The sequence below is a fragment of the Schistocerca gregaria genome, chromosome 9, assembly GCF_023897955.1.
Source record: "Schistocerca gregaria isolate iqSchGreg1 chromosome 9, iqSchGreg1.2, whole genome shotgun sequence".
Lineage (NCBI taxonomy): Eukaryota > Metazoa > Arthropoda > Insecta > Orthoptera > Acrididae > Schistocerca > Schistocerca gregaria.
Genome location: NC_064928.1, coordinates 98380189 through 98405815, shown reverse-complemented (window position 1 = coordinate 98405815; position 25627 = coordinate 98380189). Strand labels below are relative to the sequence as shown.

Here is a 25627-nt window from a genome sequence, read left to right as displayed (position 1 = left end):
TGAGAAATCGTGGAAAAGCTAAATCTGAATGGCAGGGACTTCCTGAACGCGAGTCCATTGTGCTAACCATTGCGCCATTTCGCTCGGTTTGAAATTTTGTGTTGCAGGTCTAACAACCGTACCACAACAAAGGTCAAAACTTAATGATTGTGGTGTTGCTCACGCTGCTAAATACTGCATTTTCGGGCAACAACAAAGTTATTATGTGGTAGGTGTCATTAGAGCACAGTTAATAAAGTCATTTCATGCAATAATGAATGAACTAGGCTCTCATCTTTTCGTGTTTCGCACGCTGGTCTCGTTGTAAATTCATCGTCGAAAATCTAGGTGGTGATGATTCCCAGCTCGGATGCAAAGAGGCCTAGGTTTTATTCTGCTATATTCAAAAGTTTTATAGATGTGTTTCATAAACCATTCTTGAAGACTAAACCTTTCAAAGTTAGGACAATGGTGGTGTAAAAAAATAATTAGCACTCCGAATTTAAGTTACACTTCCTTTCTATTGCAATATCACGTAACACACAAAACATCACTTCATAATACAAAACACACTTGAAAACATCTTCCTCACTGTTAAAGTTCACATTTTAAAAGCTGACTACAATACGCGTCTTTACAACATGACGTCCAACACTTGACTTCCTCAAGGCCCGACTCTCTAACTCTTAACTAATAATCGCTTACGCGCCCAAAAATCAGAGTTAGAAGAACGTCAAAGATCATAGTGGCAAAAAGAAAGAATACACATAAGAATAATATCATTGCAATACAAACATATCCATGTATCAAAGTGCCTCTACATTAATGAAATCAAATCTGAATGTTGTCTCAGAAATAAGTCAGCTACTTTACAGAAACACGGTAGAATATTGCTGGTATCGAGAAGTTCAGGTGAGCTGCCGTAATGATACTGAAAATACTGAAGATCTGATTGATAGATAACTAATAAGCGGGCTACTGATCGAATTGGGGAAAAGAAACTTATGGTTAAACACGAAAGAAGAAAAAAAAGATCAGTGGAGTCAAGTCTGGCACAGGCAAATCCAAATTGTTGACGGTGCCAAATCTGAACTACAGTAAACAGATTCAAATGCATGAAGATTGCAGCAGATTGAAGGGACTTTCACAGTATACAATAGCGTGGAGAGAGAGAGTATATAGAACGATTCTTTTGACTGACCACCACAACAACACACCATCTGTATAATTTTGACCGTAAAGGTTTGGTCACTCAAGACTCCATGTAAAATAGTTTTTTTTTTCCTCCTTCGATTTGTTGGCTGTCTGTCCGTGCCCATTCGTCCACCTCAACAGCAATGTTGATTACGACGATACCTGGGCCCCTTCACTTACAAGGGAACCTCCCCATCGCACCCCCCTCAGATTTAGTTATACGTTGGCACAGTGGATAGGCCTTGAAAAACTGGACATAGATAAATCGAGAAAACAGGACGAAGTTGTGTGGAACCATGAAAAAAATAAGCAAAATATACAAACTGAGTAGTCCGTGCGCAAGATATGCAACATCAAGGATAGTCTGTGCTCAGGAGCGCCGTGGTCCCGTCGTTAGCGTGAGCAGCTGCGGAACGAAAGGTACTTGGGTTAAGTTTTCGCTAGAGTGAAAAGTTTACTTTATTTTCGCAAAGTTATGATCTGTACGTTCGTTCATTGACGTCTCTGTTCACTGTAACACGTTTAGTGTCTGTGTTTTGCGACCGCACAGCAAAACCGTGCGATTAGTAGACGAAAGGACGTGCTTCTCCAATGGGAACCGAAAACATTTGATCGCAAGGTCACAGGTCAACCGATTCCTGAACAGGAAAACACGTCTGATATATTCTATGCGACACTGGTGACGGCATGTGCGTCACATGACAGGAAATTGTTGTCGACCCACCTAACTTGTACACTTGGCGAATGGGTAAAAAGATTCTAGTACGTTGCCCGATTTAGGTTTTCTTATGGATGTGATAATCACTCCCAAAAAAGTGATGAAACATAAGAACAAATGAATGCAACAGTTTCACAGTCGCACAGTTTTCCCTGTGCTCTGTCAAAACATATGTTTTTAACGTTTTCAAATTTTTCCTTGTGTAGACCGTCAAATCCTGCATATGTCCAAGGAAATCTGAACATGTCCTGGAATTTTGGAGAGCGAAGTTGACTGTGTGTGGGTGCCTGAAATTTGATAATCGTCTGAAAATAAAAAAATTAAACTTTTCTGCGCCCGAGGGAAGACTTGAACCAAGGACCTCTCGTTCCGCAGCTGCTCCCGCTAACCACGTGACCACGGCGGTACTGAGTTCAGGCTAGCCTTGATGTTGCGTATCTTGCGCAGTTTGTATATTTTGCTTATTTTTTCACAGTTCCACACAACTTCTTCCTGCTTTATGGATTGATCTGTGTTCAGTTTTTCAAGGCTTATGCACTGTGGCAAATTAAAAGTAAATCTGAGGGGGTGCGATGGGGAGATTCCCTTGTTAGCAATCCGCCGCGCTGACCATGCAGCTACCGAGGCGGTCTGACGTAGAAAGTACTTGGTACCTTTGCTGACTAGGCCTACAGCAGAGGAAGTGGCGAGAGCTGGTGACCCCGGCTGGGCCTGTGAGGCTGAACAAGCGCCAGGGCTGACGCCCAAGGCCGAGTACTGGGGCATCCGCCGAGACTGCAGCGGGCGGCTTGTTTGCCAACAGATGCCTCTGCGGCACACTTTGTGGCGCGTGTTACGGGAGAGGCGCCAGCTCGCGGCTTTCTGGGACAGCTTTTACTTATCGCCCGAGCTCCGAGTCCAGTGGGAAGGTCGCTTTCTATACCGGTGGCTATACCATAGACTAATTCGAACAAAATATTCCGTATAACATGTGCTCTGTTCTTATTGGTTATAGAGATACAACTAACAGGATTTAACCCAACCAAAAACCCACAGGCGCTCTGCGATGGGAAATGATTAAGTTCAAAGTTGTTTTTCATGAACTTCCGACTTCACTGTACTTTCGAATTCTATCAACAACATCATATCTAGCTCTACTGAAGTCGTCCTGGTGTTACATTATCAGAGCAGCACTTTTCTTATATCCGAAGGATCAGTGCGTGAGTTGAGTTTACTTTTTCTTTCTAGATTTTCTCTTTCAACCATCCCCACAGGCAAATATCTAAAGCGGTAATGTCCAGAGATCTTTGTGGCCAAGAAACATGACTATTTCTGAAACTTCCTGGCAGATTAAAACTGTGTGCCGGACCGAGACTCGAACTCGGGACCTTTGCCTTTCGCGGGCAAGTGCTCTACCATCTGAGTTACCGAAGCACGATTCACGCCCGGTCCTCACAGCTTTACTTCTGCCAGTATCTCGTCTCCTACCTTCCAAACTTTACAGAAGCTCTCCTGCGAACCCTGCAGAATTAGCACTCCTGAAAGAAAGGACACTGCGGAGACATGGCTTAGCCACAACCTGGGGGATGTTTCCGGAATGAGATTTTCACTCTGCAGCGGAGTGTGCGCTGATATGAAACTTCCTAGCAGATTAAAACTGTGTGCCCGACTGACACTCGAACTCGGGACCTTTGCCTTTCGCGGGCAAGTGCTCTACCATCTGAGCGACCGAAGCACGACTCACGCCTCTGGATGACTATTTCTGCTGATCAATCTTCCAGTGACTCTTGGGTTTGGACGGGATGTCAGATGATAGGAAGTGCTCGGGCGCCGTCATTCTGGAAGATCATACACATTCCTGTAGGCGAAGAAAACTCTTTCCATAACGCTCGAAGCTCGTTTATCAAAAAAGTCTAAGCAACGTGGCCCTGCAAGACGATGAGGTAGCAAAACATGATTCTCTATCGTTCCACACCACACATTTACATCAAAACGGTCTTCAAAATGTATCTTTACAAAATCATGTGAGTTTTCGTCGCAACACCAATGTGGGTTACTAGTGTAATCATACCGCCAAGAGTGAAAGCGGCTTCACTGTAAACAGTGCAAGTGATTTCAGAAGAAACATCCACGTTTCTAGGCCACCAAGGTTCCTGGACTTCTGCTCTTCGGACATTTGCCAGTGAGAACAGTTGAAAGGTGACGTTCACAAAGGGAAAGTAGACAAGAGATGAATTGATCGTTCGCATTATGAGTAGCGCAGGCTATACAGGGGTTGGGCAAAAATTTCGAAACACGATAAGAAATGCATGCTTCCCCATAAATTCTTACTGTCTCTAGCCTGCAGCCGGTTGTTTTTGACCACGAAGCTCGTCTGTGCAAGTCCTCAGCACGTTCCAAGTGTCAACTGTTAGAACAGTGTTCCGTGTCGTTGTGAGTGCATTATATCGGAGCTAAGAACGAACGTGGGCAAATTGTTGGTGATAATATGGTGGGTCCTTTCGTAACCAAAGAACATCGGTTCCCGTGAGATCAGCAAAGTCAAGCGCTGTCGGGCTGGGCTAGATCTTGCATGGGTGACTATTCGGTCAGCCGAGAGCTGTTGACAAGCGGGGTGCACTCAGCCCTTGAGAGGCAAACTGAGGAGCTACTTGACTGAGAAGTAGCGGCTCCGGTCTCGGAAACTGACACACGGCCGGGAGAGCGGTGTGCTGACCACATGCCCCTCCATATCCGCATCCAGTTATGCCAGTGGGCTGAGGATAACCGGCGGCCGCTCCGTATCGTTGCGGCTTTATGGTCAGTTCGGGTGCAGTTTTCTGATTTTTTTGTTCTTTACCAGTGTGGCCGAAGTATTTGGTGTTTCAAGAGGCATGGCATCGAAGATTTATACCGCATACACAGAAAACGAGAAATATGATCCGGCTAAGTCACAACGCGGAAGGAAGTTTGCGTCGAGCGATCGTTACAGACGGTCACTGAACAGGATTCTGCAGAAATGTAAGAGGAGACGACAGCTCCTAAAGTAGCTCCTGAATTGAATGCCGCACTCGCTAAGTCTGTCGCCACTAAAACAACAAGAAGGGGCCTCCATAATCTGGGAATTGCAGTGCGAGCTACAACTGCAAAACCACTCTCTGTTTATGGAAATGTCCAAAACAGGATAACGTGGTGCCGAAACCATCACACCTGGACTATGGAGCATCAGTGACAGCGTAACAACGGAGCACAGGAAAAGCGTAGCTGTGAGTAACTGTTTTGTAAATCTCGCGTAGTTGAGTTGGTAGTGTGTGAGGTCGACGTATCAAAGTCCCGCGTTCAAACCCCAATGACATTTTTTAACTATTTGAGCGTGAAACTTAATATGGGAGAACATTTTCGTAGCATGTAAAAAGACTTTTCAGAGAGTGTACCGATGTGCCTTTGGCAATCTCCTTTCGTTTCATTAGCTGAAAGTAGGAAACCTATAGAGTACATCTGTGTAAATAGATATGGTGTTCTGTCGCACATGTGTTTGCTACTTTCAGTTAGCGTAGCGAAAGCAGACTGCCAAAAGAAAATTGCCACAAATTGGAAAAAGTCCTTTTACATGTCAGAAACATCTTCTTCCGTATACAATTCCACGCGTAACAGTTAAAAAATTGTCATCAGTGGGGTTTGAACGCGGGACCTTTGTCTGATACGAAGACCTCAAGCTATAGCAACTCAATCACGCGAGATCTATAAAACAATCGTTCACTAATACGCTTTTGCTGTGCTCCGTAGTTTTCATGTTACTTTTAATTACCGTTTACGCACGTTTTACTGGGCGACAGATCAGAGCACGAATTAAATCGGTGTTTAAATTGATACTCTTGCGACGAACAGTGGGTTTCGTAGGGTTACCTACCGTGGGGTTTCCTACGAGCAGTGTCACACTAAACCTGTCAGAGGCCCGGGCCGGCAAAACAAATAAAGGCTCCCATTGCTGCCCCCTCCCACCCTCCTCACCACACAGGATTTCTCAGAGAGTTTCAAATGCAAACAGATGGAACTCACACATTGCTTATGATTTTCATTTTGTGTTGTGATAATTTACAAGGTATAACGTTATTTTACTTAACACTGAAAGTGACTGCTCTCGTAATCTCGTTACTATTATTTAATAGCTATGTTGCCCCTTATGCAACAGAAATCATTGCATGATTTGGCTGGCTCTGAGTGCTATGGGACTTAACGTCTGTGGTGATCAGTCCCCTAGAACTTAGAACTACTTAAACCTAACTAATCTAAGGACATCACACACATACATGCCCGAGGCAGGATTCGAATCTGCGACCGTAGCAGTCCCGCGGTTCCGGACTGAGCGCCTAGAACCGCTAGACCACCGCGGCCGGCCATTGCAAGATTTCTGTTGTTCGAATCTATTATTTATGTTTCGTAACTAAGTCGGTGTAGAGAGAGCAGGGTGTATAAAAATGAATCCCTATTTCCCAAACCAAGAGGAAGGTCACCGCCTACATAAAACTTCGTTCAGTGTATGGTGGAGGGTACTTTACTTACGGATTTCAACAAAAGCCAGAGTGTTGCTCCGATCTTGATGAAATTTTGTACATTTTATCTTCAAAGCAAGGGAAACCTCACCGTCTACGTGAAATTTCATACGGTGTATGGCGGAGGGTGCCTTACAACATAATTACACACCATTTGACTGATCAGCTTGGGAGTTGGCTCATGTAGGTATGTTTTCGTGGTGAAGGCATTTATACAAGCCAACGTATGCTGGATGGCAGATGGTTGGCCGACGTTTAAATAAATTGATCATCATCTCGTCAATCAGCATGAAAGTTGGCAGAAATACGTATTTTTTCATAGACGGGGAAAGAGGAGATGGCATGACGGATGGCATGACGGAGGCGATATACGGAGAGAGGAGAACGTGATAGGGGCGGGGAGGGAGGAGGAGGTGCATCCAGAGCAGTAAGAGAAACATTAAAAGAGCGGGAGAGCCGCAGGTAAACAGAGAAAGGGGGAAGGTGATGAATGACTAATGGAACACTGTAATAAATACATAAATTAGGGGTGTTGTTGTAAATTTGATGTACTATTAGAAAAAGCGGAGGAGGAGGAAGTGGACACAGACGGGAAGATGGATGGAGAAGGAGAGGAGGATGGAAAGGAGGAGGAAGCGTTGTGAGAGAGGGGGGGCAGATGGAGGAGATGGAAAGAGAGACGGATGGGCGGAGGGAGGAGGTGGACAGGGAGACGAAATAGGACTAAATGGACAAGAGAGATGAGGGAAGCGGGGATGAACTGACGTAAAACTGGATTGAATAAATATCCGGGCAATGCCGAGTTTACAGTTAGTAATTAGATAAAGATTTACGCGACAATGGCCGTGTTCATCTGAAAGAAATTACAGAATATTTCCCTATGGTTAGATGCGGCGTATAAAGTCTCGATAACTAGAGTTTTGTTCTTGATGTCTACAGATGATAAAATTCGTTGCTTAATAGAGACGACTCCACCAAAGTTCATCTAGTTGGAATTTCATATTTATAAAATGAACTGCACAATAATCAGCAGAAAATTGCTCCTGTTGGAGCACGATAAAGGCAAATATGATGACGTTTAAAAGTCTCTAACAGAAAAGTGGGCAACCAGCTGCCTGAGTCCTAATTCCGCCTTCCTCACCAAAAATTCTGGAAGCTTCACAGGTCGAGTGACCGTGTTATGTTGGTTGGTTGGTTGGTTGGTTGTTTGGGGAAGGAGACCAGACAGCGTGGTCATCGGTCTCATCGGATTAGGGAAGCATGGGGAAGGAAGTCGGCCGTGCCCTTTCAGAGGAACCATCCCGGCATTTGCCTGGAGTGATTTAGGGAAATCACGGAAAACCTAAATCAGGACGGCCGGACGCGGGATTGAACCGTCGTCCTCCCGAATGCGAGTCCAGTGTCTAACCACTGCGCCACCATGCTCGGTGCCGTGTTATGTAAGAAATTTACCAAGTAAAATTTCAGTTTTTTAGAGATAAGAATTCTGTGAATAGCAGATTGTGTATTAGAACTTTAGAAATACCGTTAAAAGCATACTTTTGTTAATGAGATCCGCCAAACACAAACACCTTGTCAGGGAACCGGTTGCTCTGGACAGCTTCGCTACCTGCTGCACCCTTGCAGGAAACCCCCACGTAGCAGAACAGTGCTCGGTGCCAATCTGAGTGCCTGACATGTGGAGGTTTGGGTGCGAGTCATCCTCCCCGTACAGCGTCAGCAGGCGCCGTCCCTGCTGACACAGATATCTCGCCCTGCCTGTGGCCACGCTCCGCAGCCAGAGGAGACCGACGCAGGCTCGCCTCGGCGACACGGCGAGCTCACGCGCTCTCACTTTTCCCGGCTGGAAATCTGGGACGTCTAGCCGCACACACCAGGAGCCGGTGCTTTCTCGTACGTACAGATCGCGTCTCGGGCTTCGGCAGTGGATAGTGCAATCCGGGGCAAGCGACACCTGCCACAAATCTGTGCAAATCCCCCGTAGGGCAAGGCAACTGCCGCGACAGCCATTAAAGCCCCTTTTACATTAGCGACTTTGCCTCAGACGACTACTTGTGGAAAGTGAGGCTACTACAGCAACCCTGGCATCATATTCCTGCACTGAGTCTCACTGTAGCGATTCCTCGTTTTCGTTTACACGTCAACGACAATTTTTCTTTTTTTCCTGGTGTCCATTTTCTGACAGCGTGTGAACGCATTTATGAATCGTTATTTCCTGTTATTTACATGATTTTATGTTTATGTTAACGATAGAACACAGAAAAATTCTTGGACCACCTGAAGACGTAACGCAGGAATTAAGGCTTCGAACCCAGTACGTTGTCCTCGATGGTGAGTGTTTAGCGGAGGTGAGGGTATCATCTGGAGTGCCCCTGGGAAGTGTGGTAGGTCCGCTGTTGTTTTCTATCTACATAAATGATCTTTTAGATAGGGTGGATAGCAATGTGCGGCTGTTTGTTGATGATGCTGTGGTGTACGGGAAGGTGTCGTCGTTGAGTGACTGTAGGAGGATACAAGATGACTTGGACAGGATTTGTGATTGGTGTAAAGAGTGGCAGCTAACTCTAAATATAGATAAATGTAAATTAATGCAGATGAACAGGAAAAAGAATCCTGTAATGTTTGAATACTCCATTAGTAGTGTAGCGCTTGACACAGTCACGTCGATAAAATATTTGGGCGTAACATTTCACAGCGATATGAAGTGGGACAAGCATGTGATAGCAGTTGTGGGGAAGGCGGATAGTCGTCTTCGGTTCATTGGTAGAATTTTGGGAAGATGTGGTTCATCTGTAAAGGAGACCGCTTATCAAACACTAATACGGCCTGTTCTTGAGTACTGGTCGAGCGTTTGGGATGCCTATGAAGTCGTATTGAGGGAGGACATAGAAGCAATTCTGCTAGATTTGTTACTGGGAGGTTTGATCGTCACGCGAGTGTTACTGAAATGATTCAAGAACTCGGGGGGGGGGGGGGGGGGGGAGTCTCTGGAGGAAAGTAGGCGTTCTTTTCGTGAATCGCTACTGAGGAAATTTAGAGAACCAGCATTTGAGGCTGACTGCAGTACAATTTTACTGCCGCCAACTTACATTTCGCGGACAGATAAGAGAGATTAGGGCACGTACAGAGGCATATAGACAGTCATTTTTCCCTCGATCTATTTGGGAGTGGAACAGGGAGAGAAGAAGCTAGTTGTGGGAAGAGGTACCCTCCGCCACGCACCGTATGGTGGATTGCGGAGTATGTATGTAGATGTAGATGTCTTACTAAGTTAGTGGCTCCAAATACGGTATTTAAATATACGAGCTGTTAAAAGACTATACAAAATGAGTGTTTGGTGGAGATAAAAACAAACACTTCGCAGGTGACAAACCGTTTTACCGCGAGGGCTCCAAAATAGTTATGATACCAGTGATGTTCAGAGACGGGTCTTCCAACAGTCGCGCAATGACTGTTGTATTAGACATGCTGCTGCAAAAGTCATTCCATTTAAAGTAGTGCAGACTTTGGCGAGGCCTTGCGTTGTAGTGGAGAAGTAGTTCGTTTGCATTCGTGTGGCGACGAACACGCTGCAGTTATTCCTTTAATTACCTGAAGTTAGCACAACACACTTTCTAGTTCACCTTTCCGGTTCTAACAGATGGAGCCGTGTTTCATGAACTGGGCAGAGGTTCGACAGAAAAATTGTCACGAACAGCCTCGTATCGCGCAAGCAGTTCCACACAAACGCTTCTTCGTTTCTCTTTATGGTTTCCGTCAGGCAGCGAGGAAGCTATACGGCACACATCTTTGAGCACCTCAAGTGGTGGACGAGTGTGTCAGCACTAACAACAGAGACGTCCCGTTGAGCACCGGGATGTTTTGATTGTGATCGGTTGCTCACCACGAACGAGAGTGTCCGCACGTTCCAACACTGCAGGAGCCACTGCTATGTGCGTCCAGCATGCACGCGAGAGATTGATCAGGTTTGCGCGACCTTGTTGCGATGATGGCACACACCCCTCCCAACGGCTTCCGTGCTTTTGTCCAACTGCCTGGTCTGTGTAGACATTCTGCAAGCGCCTAACAGTATCTGCGATGCTCTGGTTTTACATTTAAAAAAAAAGATGGGTTTCTGCGTGGAACGCATCTCCGTTGATGACGCCATTTTGTAGGCTAATATAGTGCCACCACCTAACGGAGCTATATGAGCTAAAGAGTGATTATTCCGTGATGTTTCACAACGAGTTCCGTATTTTTTGAAAACAACTTAGCCGAGGAAAAAAAAAAGTGTTGCGTTACTTACTGAAGGACCCTCGTAGAATCAACAACGGAAGTATAACCAAGTCGACACCGTAGTGGTCGCTACTCAACGCCTGAGCGATGAGTGGAGTATTACAGTTACTAATAGCAAGTACCGTCAGTTAATTAAACAAGTTTGGAAACAATGCTGTTGGCATTTGTAATTTTCTGCCGATATTTTCAATGCAATACAGATACAAAGATGCAGGACCTTCAGAAATCAAACAAAATGTCATTACTCTTTTACGAGCAACCGTAGACGCTGATCCCTTACAGTAAAATCCTCTGAAAATAACCATGAACAACTTCCGAAATGTTGTTAGTGGGTTTTGGTTCTCCCTGTATACACGTCGCCATTTACTTCCAGGGCAGCAGAGTTAGAAACCGCCAGGTAACTGCAGTACGCTTTATAATATGCTAGAAGATTCTTCAAGTTCGTAATGAATCGATCTCTTCCGATGTATAATCGATCTGTTCCCTCTTTTGGCATTGTTGTGTTCTATGGCTAAATTTATATATGCCTAAGGTTGTTGTTGTTGTTTTCTTCAGTCCTGAGACTGGTTTGATGCCGCTCTCCATGCTACTCTATCCTGTGCAAGCTGCTTCATCTCCCAGTACCTACTGCAACCTACATCCTTCTGAATCTGCTTAGTGTACTCATCTCTCGGTCTCCCTCTACGATTTTTACCCTCCACACCGCCCTCCAACGCTAAATTGGTGATCCCTTGATGCCTCAGAACATGTCCTACCAACCGATCCCTTCTCGTAGTCAAGTTGTGCCACAAACTTCTCTTCTCCCCAATCCTATTCAATACCTCCTCATTAGTTACGTGATCTATCCACCTTATCTTCAGTATTCTTCTGTAGCACCACATTTCGAAAGCTTCTATTCTCCTCTTGTCCAAGCCAGTTATCGTCCATGTTTCACTTCCATACATGGCTGCACCCCATACAAATACTTTCAGGAACGACTTCCTGACACTCAAATCTATATTCGATGTTAACAAATTTCTCTTCTTCAAAAACGCTTTCCTTCCCATTGCAGTCTACATTTTATATCCTCTCTACTTCGACCATCATCAGTTATTTTATTTCCTAAATAGCAAAACTCCTTTACTACTTTAAGTGTCTCATTTCCTAATCTAATTCCCTCAGCATCACCCGATTTAATTTGACTACATTCCATTATCCTCGTTTTGCTTTTGTTGATGTTCATCTTATATCCTCCTTTCAAGACACTGTCTATCCGATGCGATATCCTTGAACCTACTTGGGGGAAAAAAATGGCGCACAGAATTCGCACTACGATACAGTTATCAAACCAGAAGCCCTGTCTCCCAGCGATGCGCTCACACTTAATCACAAAAAGCGACATGGAAAACATACTGAAGGAGGCAACTAAAATTATGAGAAAGAATCTAGACCTAATCCCAAAGATACTGGAAGATGGCTACCGACTGAAATCTCGGGAAACAGGAAAGAGATCCTACCTCGCGATAGGCTTCCTGAAAAGGCGATTAAACTGTTATGGACACATCCACATTGCAGAAGTCTGCTGAGTCCAAAACAGTTCAGGGAAGTGCAGAATGAACGTCCTCGACGGCAAGCGATCAAAGACCAGAAGCCCTTTTACACTCTGATGATCTGACAGAGAAGCTGGGCACCTGTTTGCTGATGAAACTGTGGGGTACAGAACGGTGTCGCCGTTGAGTATCTGTAGGAGAATACGAGATGAGTTACGCACAATTTCTAGCTCGTGCGATGAATAGAAGCTCATTCTAAATGTAAAATGTAAGTTAATGCAGCTGAGTACGAAAAACAATCCGTAATGCCCGAATAACGCACTGGTGGTGTGCAGCTTGACACAGTAGTAAGTATCTAGTAGTAGTAGCGCTGCATACGGATATGAACATGAAATGGACCGAACACGTGAGGGCGGTAGTAAGTGAAGACGAACGGTCGGAAGGTATACCACATCCACAATGGAGACCGCGTATAGAACGATTGTGCGACCTATGCTTGAGTACTGCCCGAGTTTTTAGGATACCCGCCACGTCAAATTAAAGGAAGACATCTAAACCATTCACAGGAACGCTGCTAGATTTGGCACCGGTAGGTTCGATTACAACGCACGTTATTACGTAGATGCTTCATTAAACTCAAATGGGAATCCCTGTAGGGAAGAAGACGCTCTTTTTTCGCGAAACACTACTGAGAAAATTTAGAGCGCTGACATTTGGGGCTAAAAGCAGACCGATTCTACTACTGCTAACGTATGTTTCAGCAAAGACTATGAAGATAGAGAAATCAGGGCTTGTACGGAGGCTGGAGCACGAAAGGACCTGGCTAGTAGTGGTGCATAGATGTAGATGTAGTCCGCCCCCGGTAGCTGAGTGGTCAGCGCGACAGAACGTCAATCCTAAGGGCCCGGGTTCGGTTCCCGGCTGGTCCAAATTGTTCAAATGGCTCTGAGCACTATGGGACTTAACATCTGAGGTCATCAGTCCCCCTAGAACTTAGAACTACTTGAACCTAACTAACCTAAGGACATCACACACATCCATGCCCGAGGCAGGATTCGAACCTGCGACCGTAGCGGTCGCGCGGTACCAGACTGTAGCGTCTAGAACCGCTCGGCCACCACGGCCGGTGGTTCCCGGCTAGGTCGGAGATTTTCTCCGCTGGGGGACTGGGTGTTGTGTTGTCGTTATCTTCATCATTTCATCCTCATCGACACGCAAGTTGCCGAAGTGGCGTCAAATCGAAAGACTTGCACCCGGCGAACGGTCTACCCGACGGGAGGCCCTAGTCACACAACATTTACGATGTAGGTGTAGAACGGTTACAGGGTTTTTTTTACTTACGGAAAAGTGTCGAGGAGAAGCTGGAAAACCTGATGTGGCGCTGTGCTTCAAAACAAACGGTAGCCATCCCGCGAAAAGTCTATTTACAAAGTTTCATGAACCAGTACTGCACGAAGAAATTAGACACATATTTCAGACTCTTCACGTTGCTCTCGTAGAGAGCGTGAGGACATGATTAGTTTCATTACAGCGCACACTATCATTTAATGCAGGTATCCATCCTGCGTGCCATATGCGAATGGAAAGGGACAAAGCCCTAAGATGCGGTACCAGGCTAAGTATCCTCTGCCATGCACTTCGCAGTGAATTGCAAAGTATGTCCATGGATGTTTGAACGAGGGAAAAGGAGAGAAGACCGACACACTCAGCAGCCTTTTTTCCCCTCCTCTCTTCAATTTTCTTGCTCCGCTCCATGGAGTAGAGAGGACTGTCTTCGATTTGGCAGATTAAAGAGTTGCGATTCCTTTCAGCCAATACGAGGATAGCTGGCAGTGGAACGGAGATAGTTTCCCTACTGGGAATAAATGGTAGGTAGCCATACACTGTAATTTATCTCCGACGAAGATCTTACAATTCGTCAAAGATTTTGTCAAACTTCTTTGACCAAACTACTCGACTGGGGCTAACATGCAACCATAAAAAATTTTTTGTCATGATACCTTGGCAATGGTTGACGAATAATAAATCGTCCGTACAACAGCATTTACTGTAATATTGGTGGCCACTGCATTTTGTGTGTGTAACCGTGGATAGCGAGAAGAGAAGCTCGAAGTGTTTAAGAGAATTTGCTTCGTGAGCTACAATGAGAGGACATAAGGAACTACGAAAATTATCTGAGAATGGGCGAACAACGATTCAATTTGTCCTTATGAAATGAGCCCGCTCCCCCCCCCCCCCACCCCCCCCCACCCCCATATCCGCACCGAGCGAGGTGGCGCAGTGGTTAGACACTGGACTCGCATTCGGGAGGACGACGGTTCGATCCCGCGTCCGGCCATCCTGATTTAGGTTTTCCGTGATTTCCCTAAATCACTCCAGGCAAATGGCGGGATGGTTCCTCTGAAAGGGCACGGCCGACTTCCTTCCCCATCCTTCCGTAATCCGATGAGACCGATGACCACGCAGTCTGCTCTCCTTCCCCAAACCAACCAACCAACCCATATCCGCAAACAAGATACTCATTTAATAAATGCCATTTCTTAATTTCATTCATCATAAATATGTTTCTGAAAAGCCTGCGACTGTGGCGTTCATTATTTAAATTATGAACCACTTCGCTATTACGCATTTTTTCATGCTTAATATGACGCGTTTCTAGAATTAATTCTATTATAAAGAGCAAATATTTACATAGGTATTTCGCACGGTGTCTGTATGTATGTAGTTCTCTCTCTTGCCCTGCAGTTGTCTTTTTATGTTTTACTGCAATCTGAGAATTTCTTTTGTCCTATTTCCGGAAACATAAGATGAAATATCTACGCAAATATTTGTACTTGATAAGCGCGTCATGCTAACCACGAAAAAATGCCTAACTAGTGCAATGTTTCATTATTTAAATGATGAGTGCCATTTCCGATAAATGTTGTCCCAATGTTCCAGATTGCAATAAGCTGGAGTACTCGAACCGCACAGTGCACTATTTCACGTATTATTCCAGAAAAATGGGAACTAATACGTAAGTCACTCAGGGAGAGATTTATAAAGGTGGGATTAGGTCATTTAGAGTATAAATGAATGAATTAATTTCACTAATGTACATTTTACTGGCAACACATGGCTTTCCACATCTCCAAAGACTCGTCAGTCAATTTAACTTCTTCCTTACATCATCCACGGCGCAGCAACTTCGAATACAGCTCATTGCTGCAACAATTTGTTTAAACAATTTTAACTTCTTACAATACTTTCTGCATTCAGCGTGCTTTATGTTACCAAGAATTTCGTCTTCATACTTTGAAATGATCACTGTGATGCCAGCCATGCAGCAAATACACTTCCCCGACGTCTTATAGGTTAAAGGCACTAAAGCAAGCACGAGGGAACTTTGACGAAAGCTAGGCCCAAGCTTTAAGTTATATCCACGATCTCTGATCGAAGCTTCTCTAGTGGTCTGTCAAATATTTGTCCAAATGGGTTTGATAAAAGACGTTTTTGTCGGAGATCTTTTACAGTATAATACGGCCTTTAGCTGTTACTGACAGCCAAAGAAAACCTCACGGAAAGGTTGGCCGAATGTGAAGGATTGGGACTATTTTCTCACATTATATCCCTGATCAAAATTATAATTTTCTGTGTGTGTTTTTACTATAGTTCTAACATTCTTTATTTTATTAATTTGGGTACTAATCTGGTTTGTACTGCAGGTTGAAGAGGGGGGGGGGGGGGATGTTCATATACTTACTGCTTAATCCCTGCTTTCGCCTTACCGCCGAGGAAAATCTTTCTTTTACAGAAACCTCACCTGGGATTCTTAGACAATAGTCGTAATGGTCCTACGCTACGTCATGTCGCATCTTAAAAAACCTTGTCTGCCGTGACATTTTGCGTCTAATTACTTTCTATAGACTACTGTATTATTAATAATTCATACTGTCATGGAGTCTTTGCTATATCAGCCCATTTTCTAGTTGACCTAAGAAGGATCGCTTTTATTTCTTCATGACTGGTGGGAGTGTGACGCAGCTTCGGGAATGAAGTGAGGGGGGTATACATATATCTTGAAGTGTGGCTAGTTGAATGTTCTAGGTTCGCGCTGAAGGATAAATTTCACGAATCCAGAGTGACTTATTCTGCCGAGGCCGTATCTAGCTCATTTGTCTCTGAGCCTGTCCTGCAGTTCCTTTGCACTGAGAGTTACATTTAATAAGTAGAAGAGGACCCACATGCTTGAACATCCTCCTATTTGTAGACATGATGATCTTAGTTTGTAAGTGACGTCACCCATGCTTGCAATCCAAGCAAGTCAAGTACTGGGCGAACGAATATTTTGTATATTAAAAATAAAACTGGTGGGTCCGTACCAAGCATTCTGTGTTTCGCAAGTCCATCCTCTGATTTTCTTATTTTTATATCGCGCTTTTTTTTTACCGGATTAATAACGCGCGTAAGTGAATTCCGAAGTACTTCAGTGTACTTGTGGGGGGGGGGGGGTGATCTTTTGCCCCCAGCGACGAGCTTTTAGTGTGTGTGCGAGTCGTCTGTGTCTGAACAACATCAACTTTTTTTTTGTGTGTAGTTAGGTCTTCTACTCCACTTACCCAAGACTCCGAGGTGCTGGCCTGTTCGTTAATTCTGTCACATACTGGATCCCGACACCGGTATGCAGAATCATCTGTGTACATTACATGGATATTGACTCCTTCCCGCTACGGAAGTGACTGTTTTTCTAACATCTTCTAACATCTTCTAACAGAATCTATTAGGAAGCGAGAAACCAGGTGATGTTATGGGAGACACTTGTCGAGTACTATGTGGACTGTTTCAGCTCGTACTTGGATTTCACACAGTTACAGTTGTCGATCGAGTGTCATTAACTACAGCCGAGAAGCTGAACACGTTTAGTGAAGAATTTGTCACCGCTTTGGAGCAATGTAGTAACGCGGACAGAGAAAGCCGCTGTTTCTCCAGACGCAACAACTCTTCCAGTCCGCGGGCAGCACTGTTGGGGAGGAACCTCCAGCGAAAGCGGACCGCAGAAGGCGCTTTTCCTCAGTTTATCGTGGGAAGTGAAGAACGCTGAACCGCGTTCATAGCCGCAGAGCAAGAGGAGGGGGGGGGGGGGGGGGGGGATATGAGCGACTCGGGCCATTAAAATATCATAATTTGCTCGTAACTCGCTGAAGGAGTTCTCAGCCATTCAGCGGGTGGAACAAAACATTCTACAGGCGTTTGTGTGAGCACAGTTTCCTGTCCACACTCGTTCAAATCGCCCGTCTATATTAAGACAGAGGAAGTGAAGAATATCAAGTCTGGCGACCTAGTGGATCAGTCACTGTCAAGCTATGCGAAGGGCTATGATTCAATACTTCGTGGGTAGTACGATTTTCTTTTTTTCTCATCCTTAATCGTTCATTCCATGTCTGACAATTTGTTAAGGGGAAGATGCTAACTGTGACCGTGCTATTGAGTCCGCGATGAACGTTAAGACATTGCGGACGGATGTGAAGTTTACTTGCGTTTCGGGCTCCATCCGTTACGGACGGATCTCGAGATAACTAGTGTTTTCTACACGCCGTTGGTAGATGCCATCTGCTGTTATATAGTTTTAACTACTTAGTCTATTTAAGTGTCAACAACAGCAGTTAATGTATCAAACATGATTGCCTTCACGTACTTTCTGATTATATAACATTATGACGGTATTTTCATACTTCATGTACACTACTGGCCATTAAAATTGCTACACCAAGAAGAAATGCAAATGTAAACGGGTATTCATTGGACAAATATATTATACTAGAACTGACGTGTGATTACATTTTCACGCAATTTTGGGGCATAGATTCTGAGAAAAACAACCACCTCTGGCCGTAATAACGGCCTTGATCCGCCTGGGTACTGAGTCAGAGCTTGGATGGCGTGTACAGGTAAAGCTGCCCATGCAGCTTGAACACGATAGGACAGTTCCTAAAGAGTGGTGACTGGCGTATTGTGACGAGCCAGTTGCTCGCCCACCACTGACCAGACGTTTTCAGTTGGTGAGAGATCTGGAGAATGAGCTGGTCAGGGCAGCTATCGAACATTTTCTGTATCCAGAAAGGCTCGTACAGGACCTGCAACATGCGGTCGTGCATTATCCTGCTGAAATGTAGGGTTTCGCAGCGATCGAATGAAGGGTAGAGCCAGGGGTCGTAACACATCTGAATTGTAACGTCCACTGTTGAAAGTGCCGTCAATGCGAACAAGAGGTGACCGAGACATGTAACCAATGGCACCCCATACCATCATACCGGGTGATACACCAGTATGGCGATGACGAATACACTCTTCCAATGTGCGTTCACCGCGATGTTGCCAAACACGGATGCGACCGTCATGATGGTGTAAGCAGAACCTGGATTCATCCGAAAAAAAGACGTTTTGCCATTCGTGCACCCAGGTTCGTCATTGAGTACACCATCGCAAGCGCTCCTGTCTGTGATGCACTGTCAAGGGTAACCGCAGCCATAGTCTCCGAGCTGATAGTCCATGCTACTGCAAATATCGAACTGTTCGTGCAGATGGTTGTCGTCTTGCAAACGTCCCCATCTGTTGACTCAGAGATCGAGACGTGGCTGCGCGATCCGTTACAGCCATGCGGGTAAGATTCCTGTTCAAACTTACCGTCTCGAGACCAGAATAGTGGGGAATAATATGGTGTACTGGAATCTCGAATGCAACCAACCAACTTTCTTTCAGAAAAAATTGTGTTTCATTACTTGCTAAATGCCACAAGTATGTTACTGCAGTTACATTAATTTCCAGTTTAAAGATTAACAGAGTTCCTGGTATCGATGAACTTGAGTCGATAAAAATTAAATGTAATATGGAAAGGTGAACGTCTCGAGTATTGTAAAACGACCAAATATCTTGGTATCACGTTGGATCGCACACTGACCTATAAACATCATTTCCACAATGGAAGAAGTCTCAACTAGAAACATCAGGAAACTAACCAGCGGATCCTGGGGTGCAAACCCAAAAGTCCTGAGAACTTCAGCCCTTGCGCTCAGTGTGTCAGCTGCGGAATACGCCGCTCCAGTATGGTCTGCATCAACACACACGAGAAAAGTTGATGTCGCGGTGGATGAAATGGCACGGATTGTTACCGGATGCTTGAGGCCAACCCCAGTGCACAAGATGTACTTAATCATGGGGATCGCACCGCCCAACATACGACGTGACATCGCTGCCGAAGCCGAAAAAACAAAGCAAGAAGAGGACATGGGTCACCCTTTATTTGGACACCAGCCTGCTGACCGACGGCTTTGTTCGAGGAAGAGTTTCCTGTCACGTACCCGAGCCCTGGAAGGGTCGTCTGCAGAGAATCGTTTGAAAAGGTGGAAAATCGACCTGAGAAACCCCCCATAAAGATGTAAAAGAAGAACTGGCGGCTGGTGGAGATCTACCATACACAGTCTGGAGAACCCTAAACCGTATGAGGGTAGAAGTACCAAATTGCAAGACAAACCTGCAGCAACGGGGTTTCCTAAAAGAGAATGAGAATTCTCTCTGTCTGTGTGGTTCTGTCCAGGATCCTCAACGCCTGCTTATCGGTCCTTATTTAGACCAGCCCTGCACAATGAATGACTTATGGGAGGCAAATGACAAGGTCATATTGGCTGCTGATTTCTGGAAGTCTGAAGTTTAGTTCCGGACACGGAAAGTAAGTAAGTATTGATCTGGTTTTTTAATTATTCATGTATCTTATTACAGGGACACCGTACGTACTCGCCTGATGTTTGGACTAGCGCATGTGTTTATGCCTTTGTGCATTTTCGTATTTGACACTTCAGCCTGAATACACTCACAGCTGAGACCACAGTAGATAAAAAAAAGTGTGACAACTGTACGAAGAAAGTGTTGTTAACGCGTAAACGTTTTTTGTACTCGTGACTAGTCCCACCCCCTCTCAGGCGCAGCGCAGGCTGCGCGCCCTGCTCCTTGCGCTGACGTACCCCCCCTGAATTGCGCAGGCATGGAGAAGAGCCGACCCCGCGGAGGCGAGCCTGGAAGCAGCTGGAAGCCAGCTGGATTCGGCGGCGGTGACTGCGGGCGGCGCGCTGCCAGAGGACGAGGACCTCGTGTTCGGGGACGACGTGCAGCCCATCAGGAACAGGTACGCCAACAACACGCTCTAGCCGTCTTGGAGGGGTTGCCCGGCGGGAGACTTTCGGTCTACGAGGTGTCCTCAGGCCGCTTCGAGAACATTTTTCCACACAAGCGACCTATCTGGTGTGCTCCCCGTTCCCCCGTTCCCTCATACTTTTTCACCCATATCACTTTTCGCTACGATGATACTTATAGTACACAAATCTTGCACTTGGGCTCCCCTCTCCGCTTCGCGCCCAATTGGACACCAATCATTATGTTGTTGTATTCTTCAGTCCAGAGACTGGTTTGGTGCAGCTCTCCATTCTACTCTATCCTGTGCAAGCTTCATCTCCCAGTACCTACTGCTGCCTGCATCCTTCTGAATCTGCTTAGCGTATTCATCTCTTGGTCTCCCTCTATGATTTTTACCCTCCACGCTGCCCTCCAATACTAAATTGGTGATCCCTTGATGCCTCAGATCACGTCCTACCAACCGATACCTCCTCCTAGTCAAGTTGTGCCACAAATTCCTGTTCTCCCCAATTATATTCAATACCTCCTCATTGGTTATGTGATCCACCCATCTAATCTTCAGCATTCTTCTGTAGCACCACGTTTCGAAAGCTTCTATTCTCTTCTTGTCCAAACTATTTATCGTCCATGTTTCACTTCCATAAATGGCTACACTCCACACAAATACTTTCAGAAACGACTTCATGACACTTAAATCTATACTCGATGTTAACAAATTTCTCTTCTTCACAAACGCTTTCCTTGCCATTGCCAGTCTACATTTTATATCCTCTCTACTTCGACCATCATCAGTTATTTTGCTCCCCGAATAGCAAAACTCATTTACTACTTTAAGCGTCTCATTTCCTAATCTAACTCCCTCAGCATCACCCGACTTAATTCGACTACATTCCATTATCCTCGTTTTGCTTTTGTTTATGTTCATCTTATATCCTCATTTCAAGACACTATCCATTCCGTTCAACTGCTCTTCCAAGTCCTTTGCTGTCTCTGACAGAATTACAATGTCATCGGCGAGCCTCAAAGTTTTTATTTCTTCTCCATGGACTTTAATACCTACTCCGAACTTTTCCAGGCACCATTTATAATTTAAACCTGTACATTTTCAAGTAATGAACCTACAACAAGAGCTGTAAAACTACCGTAGACTATCATAAATAAGCGTAGACTACGATATTTTTCCAAATAGCTTTGGTGAGCTAAGGTCTTACCCACGTTACCTGTACCTTAGCTGTGTTGTATACGTATCGTAGGTTACCCAATTTCGATTGCTTTGCTTGCGTATGCGATCAGGGACTGACTTGGTTCCCTTAGAAACCGGAACCGGTTCACGTTTACAAACGGAGTGAGCATACATAAAAGGTCACAAAACTACGTAACATTTTTTTCTCGTGTCTGTTATTTAAAAATAAACAGTATCTATTGCAAAACTGAAATTGTTAATATTTAATTCCGGTTGTATCCGAAAATTGTTGATTTTTAACGTGAAATAGAGACACGTTGTAGTAAAAATTTAAAAAATTACAGGTTTATCATACAGGCGCTTGGAAACATAATTTCCTAAATAAAAAAAGGTAAAAACAACTGCGCGAAACAAGCGTCTTGGATAACAAGTTAAGGGCATGAAGCCAAGCCTAGAAATGTCAAACATCGCTACAATACTTCGTCGAGCTTTATATAAACATGTCATTCCTAAACAACTTTCAGCTTAATAGTAACAGCAAAGTTTTGCCTCTGATCATGATGAAGTACCTTCCATTGAGTACAAAATAACAATAATTCCATCGAAGGTAATTGTTTTAGTTATGTAAAAGCGCAGAATTCACGTGAGCAACTCATTTTTATTACTTATAATATGTATTCTATATTTCGCAAGGATATAAAATACATAATGTCCTAACACTGAACGATGTGCCGGCGGTTCTAATTATGTGTAAAGCCAACAAACAGAAATCGTCGGTCCCTAATTTCTCTCACACACATTTATGTTTCTTTCCCTACCAATACTACCAGTAACATTGTATTTGCTACGTCATATATGTGCTGTACCAGAAGTACTGAACTGTAGTTTTGACAAAGCGCAACTCTACTTACATCGAAATTCACACATTCACTGTAGCTAAGTAAAGAATTAAACAGAGCATGACATGACTTGTAAAAGGTGCCTGTAACAACAAGTTAAGGACAGGATGCAATGCCAGGAAATATCAAACGACGCTACAGTGCGTTTGAAGTTTCGAGGGCAAACGCCTCCCGCTAAGTACTGTACTTCCCTTCGGCAGCAAACATGAATGTGTATGTCGACAGACTGCAAGCGGAAATTGGTGCAATGGGCCTGACAGTATTCACGACATCTGGTGTTCGGCCTGTTACATCACAGCTTACGTCCATTAGCGTTCTCGTGTTTGCTCAGGAGGCGGTGGCCCAGTGAAAGGCATTGACCTCTAGAAATTTGACACTTAGTACCGTCATTGGTTGACATTTCCTAAATTTGCTCCTGAACACACACTCGACTTTGTCAACATTGTTTTGCTACTCGCTGTTTTCTCCGCCTATCTGTATCACATCTATAATTTAAACCTGTTCTCAACTGGCAACGGGATACTTACACATCCTCGAATACCAGTTCTCTGAATTTACAGGGTTTCATGAGACCGCCGCCATTTCCCCCCAAAGCTTTACAAAACATTTCCCCGAATAAGTCTGTTACAGTTTCGTACGGACTATACCGACCTGCTACCACTCTATCAACGCGTCTGAATTCGCTAGGTGTCTGTTGTCAAGACCATTTCAAAAGAATCCCAAGCGCTGGAGCAATACTCCAGAATTGGTCGCGCTAGCATCTTCGATGCTATTTTCTTTACAGAGACATTGCAGTTTGCACATAACCCTTCCAACATATCTAAGTCTGCCGTTTGCCTTCTGTAATATTTCATCATGGTCCCATTTCAATCGCTTATTAGTATTAGCCCTAAATAGTTTTATAACGTGAAGTGCCCAAGACGTTCATTACTAACCTTGTAATTGGGTTCGTCTCCTTGTTATAGATACCTTCTTCCACCCATCCGTTACACAAAGTGAAAAAACCCGTCTGGGACTTTCCACATTTTCTTGTAATAGTCCAACGGCGATATTTTCCTGTTGACAGCAGCATCGTCAGCGAACAATCACAGTGTTGCTGACGCCTATCTGATGAATCATTTACGTATATCAGGATCATCAGAGGTCTTATTACGCTTCTCTGGAGCATACCCGGTATTATATATTACTCGTTTCTGTTTAAATTCGGCACCCATTACAACGTACTGGATCGGATTAATCAAAAATTCAAACAATTGGTAAATTGAATCCGAAAACTGCTTCTTCCCCAGTTCCGTAGTTCTTTAAACCTAATAAAATAACGTCAGGACTTGATGTGACACATAAGCAGGAGTTAGTTGACATGAAGGAATGCTGGAATTTCACATCGATAATAATTTGAACTGGAAGAAACGTGATACTGAGCTTTTGAAACACATAGGTTCATAACTTTTGTTATTCTCATAATTAATAGTTTTGGGCCTTCTACGAAGCACGTTGAAATCAATATTTCAATCTATGCTTCTTGAGTTCGTCTTGTTCTTGGCTCACATTCGTTTCACATGTTCTGATTTCTGCTTCCGGAGGTTTTCGTTGTTACGAGGTTGCTTTGTTCCTCTTTCTTGATCGTCCTTTAAGGTGACTTTCCGAATTTTGTTCCTAAATAGATTCCTTTTATGAGTATCCATTGTGTAGGATCATATGTCGTATCAAGTGAACTTTGTGACTGGATTGAGGATTTTTTTTTTTTTTTTTTTTTTTTTTTTTTGGCACATGTACAAGCAACCTCACTGTTGACGTATATTGTACTGTATGGAACTGGGGACCAGAAACAGCGGAGAGGCTTCGTCCCCGCCGTAGCCTTCAGTGGTTCACAACCCCGATACAGGCTACAGCAGTCCACTCACGCCACCTCCGCCCCACACCGAACACAGTGTTGTTGTGCGGTTCGGCCCGAGTGGCAAGAACCCACACACTAATCCGCCGGGTGGATTCATGCCGGGGACCGCCACGCCTTCCCGCCCGGAAAACAGTGCGTTAGACCGCACGGCTAACTGGGCGGGGCAAGTAGTATATTAACAACCTACAGGACAATACTAATAGTACCATCAGAGTTCCCGTACATGATCCAGTTATCTATAGGGAAGTTCTGTCAGATCTCGATAATATTTCAAAGTGGTGCAAAGGTTGGCAAGTTGCTTTAAACGCTGAATGCAAAATTTTGCACATCAAAAAATGAAAAAACGTGGTATCCTACGTTTGTTAACATCAGGGGTTCACAACTCGAATTGGCCAACTCATACAAACACCTGAGTGTAAGACTTTGTACCGATATGAAATGGAATGATCACATAGGTTCAATCGGTAATAAGAAGATGGTAGACTTCAGTTTATCGGTAGAATACTACGTAAGAGCAGTCAGTCTCCTACAGACATTGCTTACCAATCGCTCGTGGGACCCATCCTAGAATATTTCTCAAGTATGTGGGACCCATATCAGATAGGACTAACAGGGGATATTGAACGTATACAGAGAAAGGCAGCATGAATGGTCACAGGTTTGTTTAATCTAGAGGAGAGTGTCACAAAGATACTCAAGGAACTGAAATGCAGAATCCTGAAGACAGAATGTAAACTATCCCGAGGAAGTCTGTAACAAAGTTTCAAAAACCGGATTTACAGAGTAGTAGGACTGGAAAGGCAGCAGTGCAACTGGGAATATCCAGACGCTCCGTTCAAAGCATTCTTAAAAGTGACCTCCATATGTACCCATACAAGATGACCTATGCACAGACGCTCACTGAAGAACACAAGCAGCAGAGACTACTGTTTGCTCAGTCGGCGGAGGATAGGAAAGAAACTCTCAACAACGTTTGGTTTTCAGACGAGGCGCATTTTCATTTAGACGGTGTGGTTAACAAACAAAATGTACGCTTTTGGGCCACAGAAAACCCACAAGTGCTTCATGAACGACAACATTATGCTCCGAGGATTACAGCGTGGGCAGCAATTTCCAGTCACGGACTTATTGGACCCTATTTCTTTGAAGAAACTGAACAGCGAGCGTTCTTTGAGCATGCTTCGCAATAGCTTAATTCCACAGCTTCTCGCTACTGCCTTGCCCTTCAACACATGCAAGATGGAGCAAGGCCACATAATGCACACACTGTGTTGGA

At 44.5% G+C, this 25627-nt stretch overlaps 2 protein-coding genes across 7 annotated transcripts in view; one reads left to right on the top strand and one right to left on the bottom strand.

Moving 5' to 3' along the window:
• The window catches only part of LOC126292242 (actin-histidine N-methyltransferase), a 518712-nt gene that overhangs the window by 399578 nt on the left and 93507 nt on the right, over nucleotides 1-25627 (bottom strand). The window lies entirely within an intron of this gene.
• LOC126292240 (uncharacterized) overlaps nucleotides 1-25627 on the top strand; it is a 134173-nt gene that overhangs the window by 87954 nt on the left and 20592 nt on the right. Inside the window, exon 3 of the mRNA XM_049986131.1 lies at nucleotides 20222-20364. Coding sequence (XP_049842088.1) covers nucleotides 20222-20364 — 143 coding nt within the window. The remainder of the gene's footprint in view (nucleotides 1-20221; nucleotides 20365-25627) is intronic.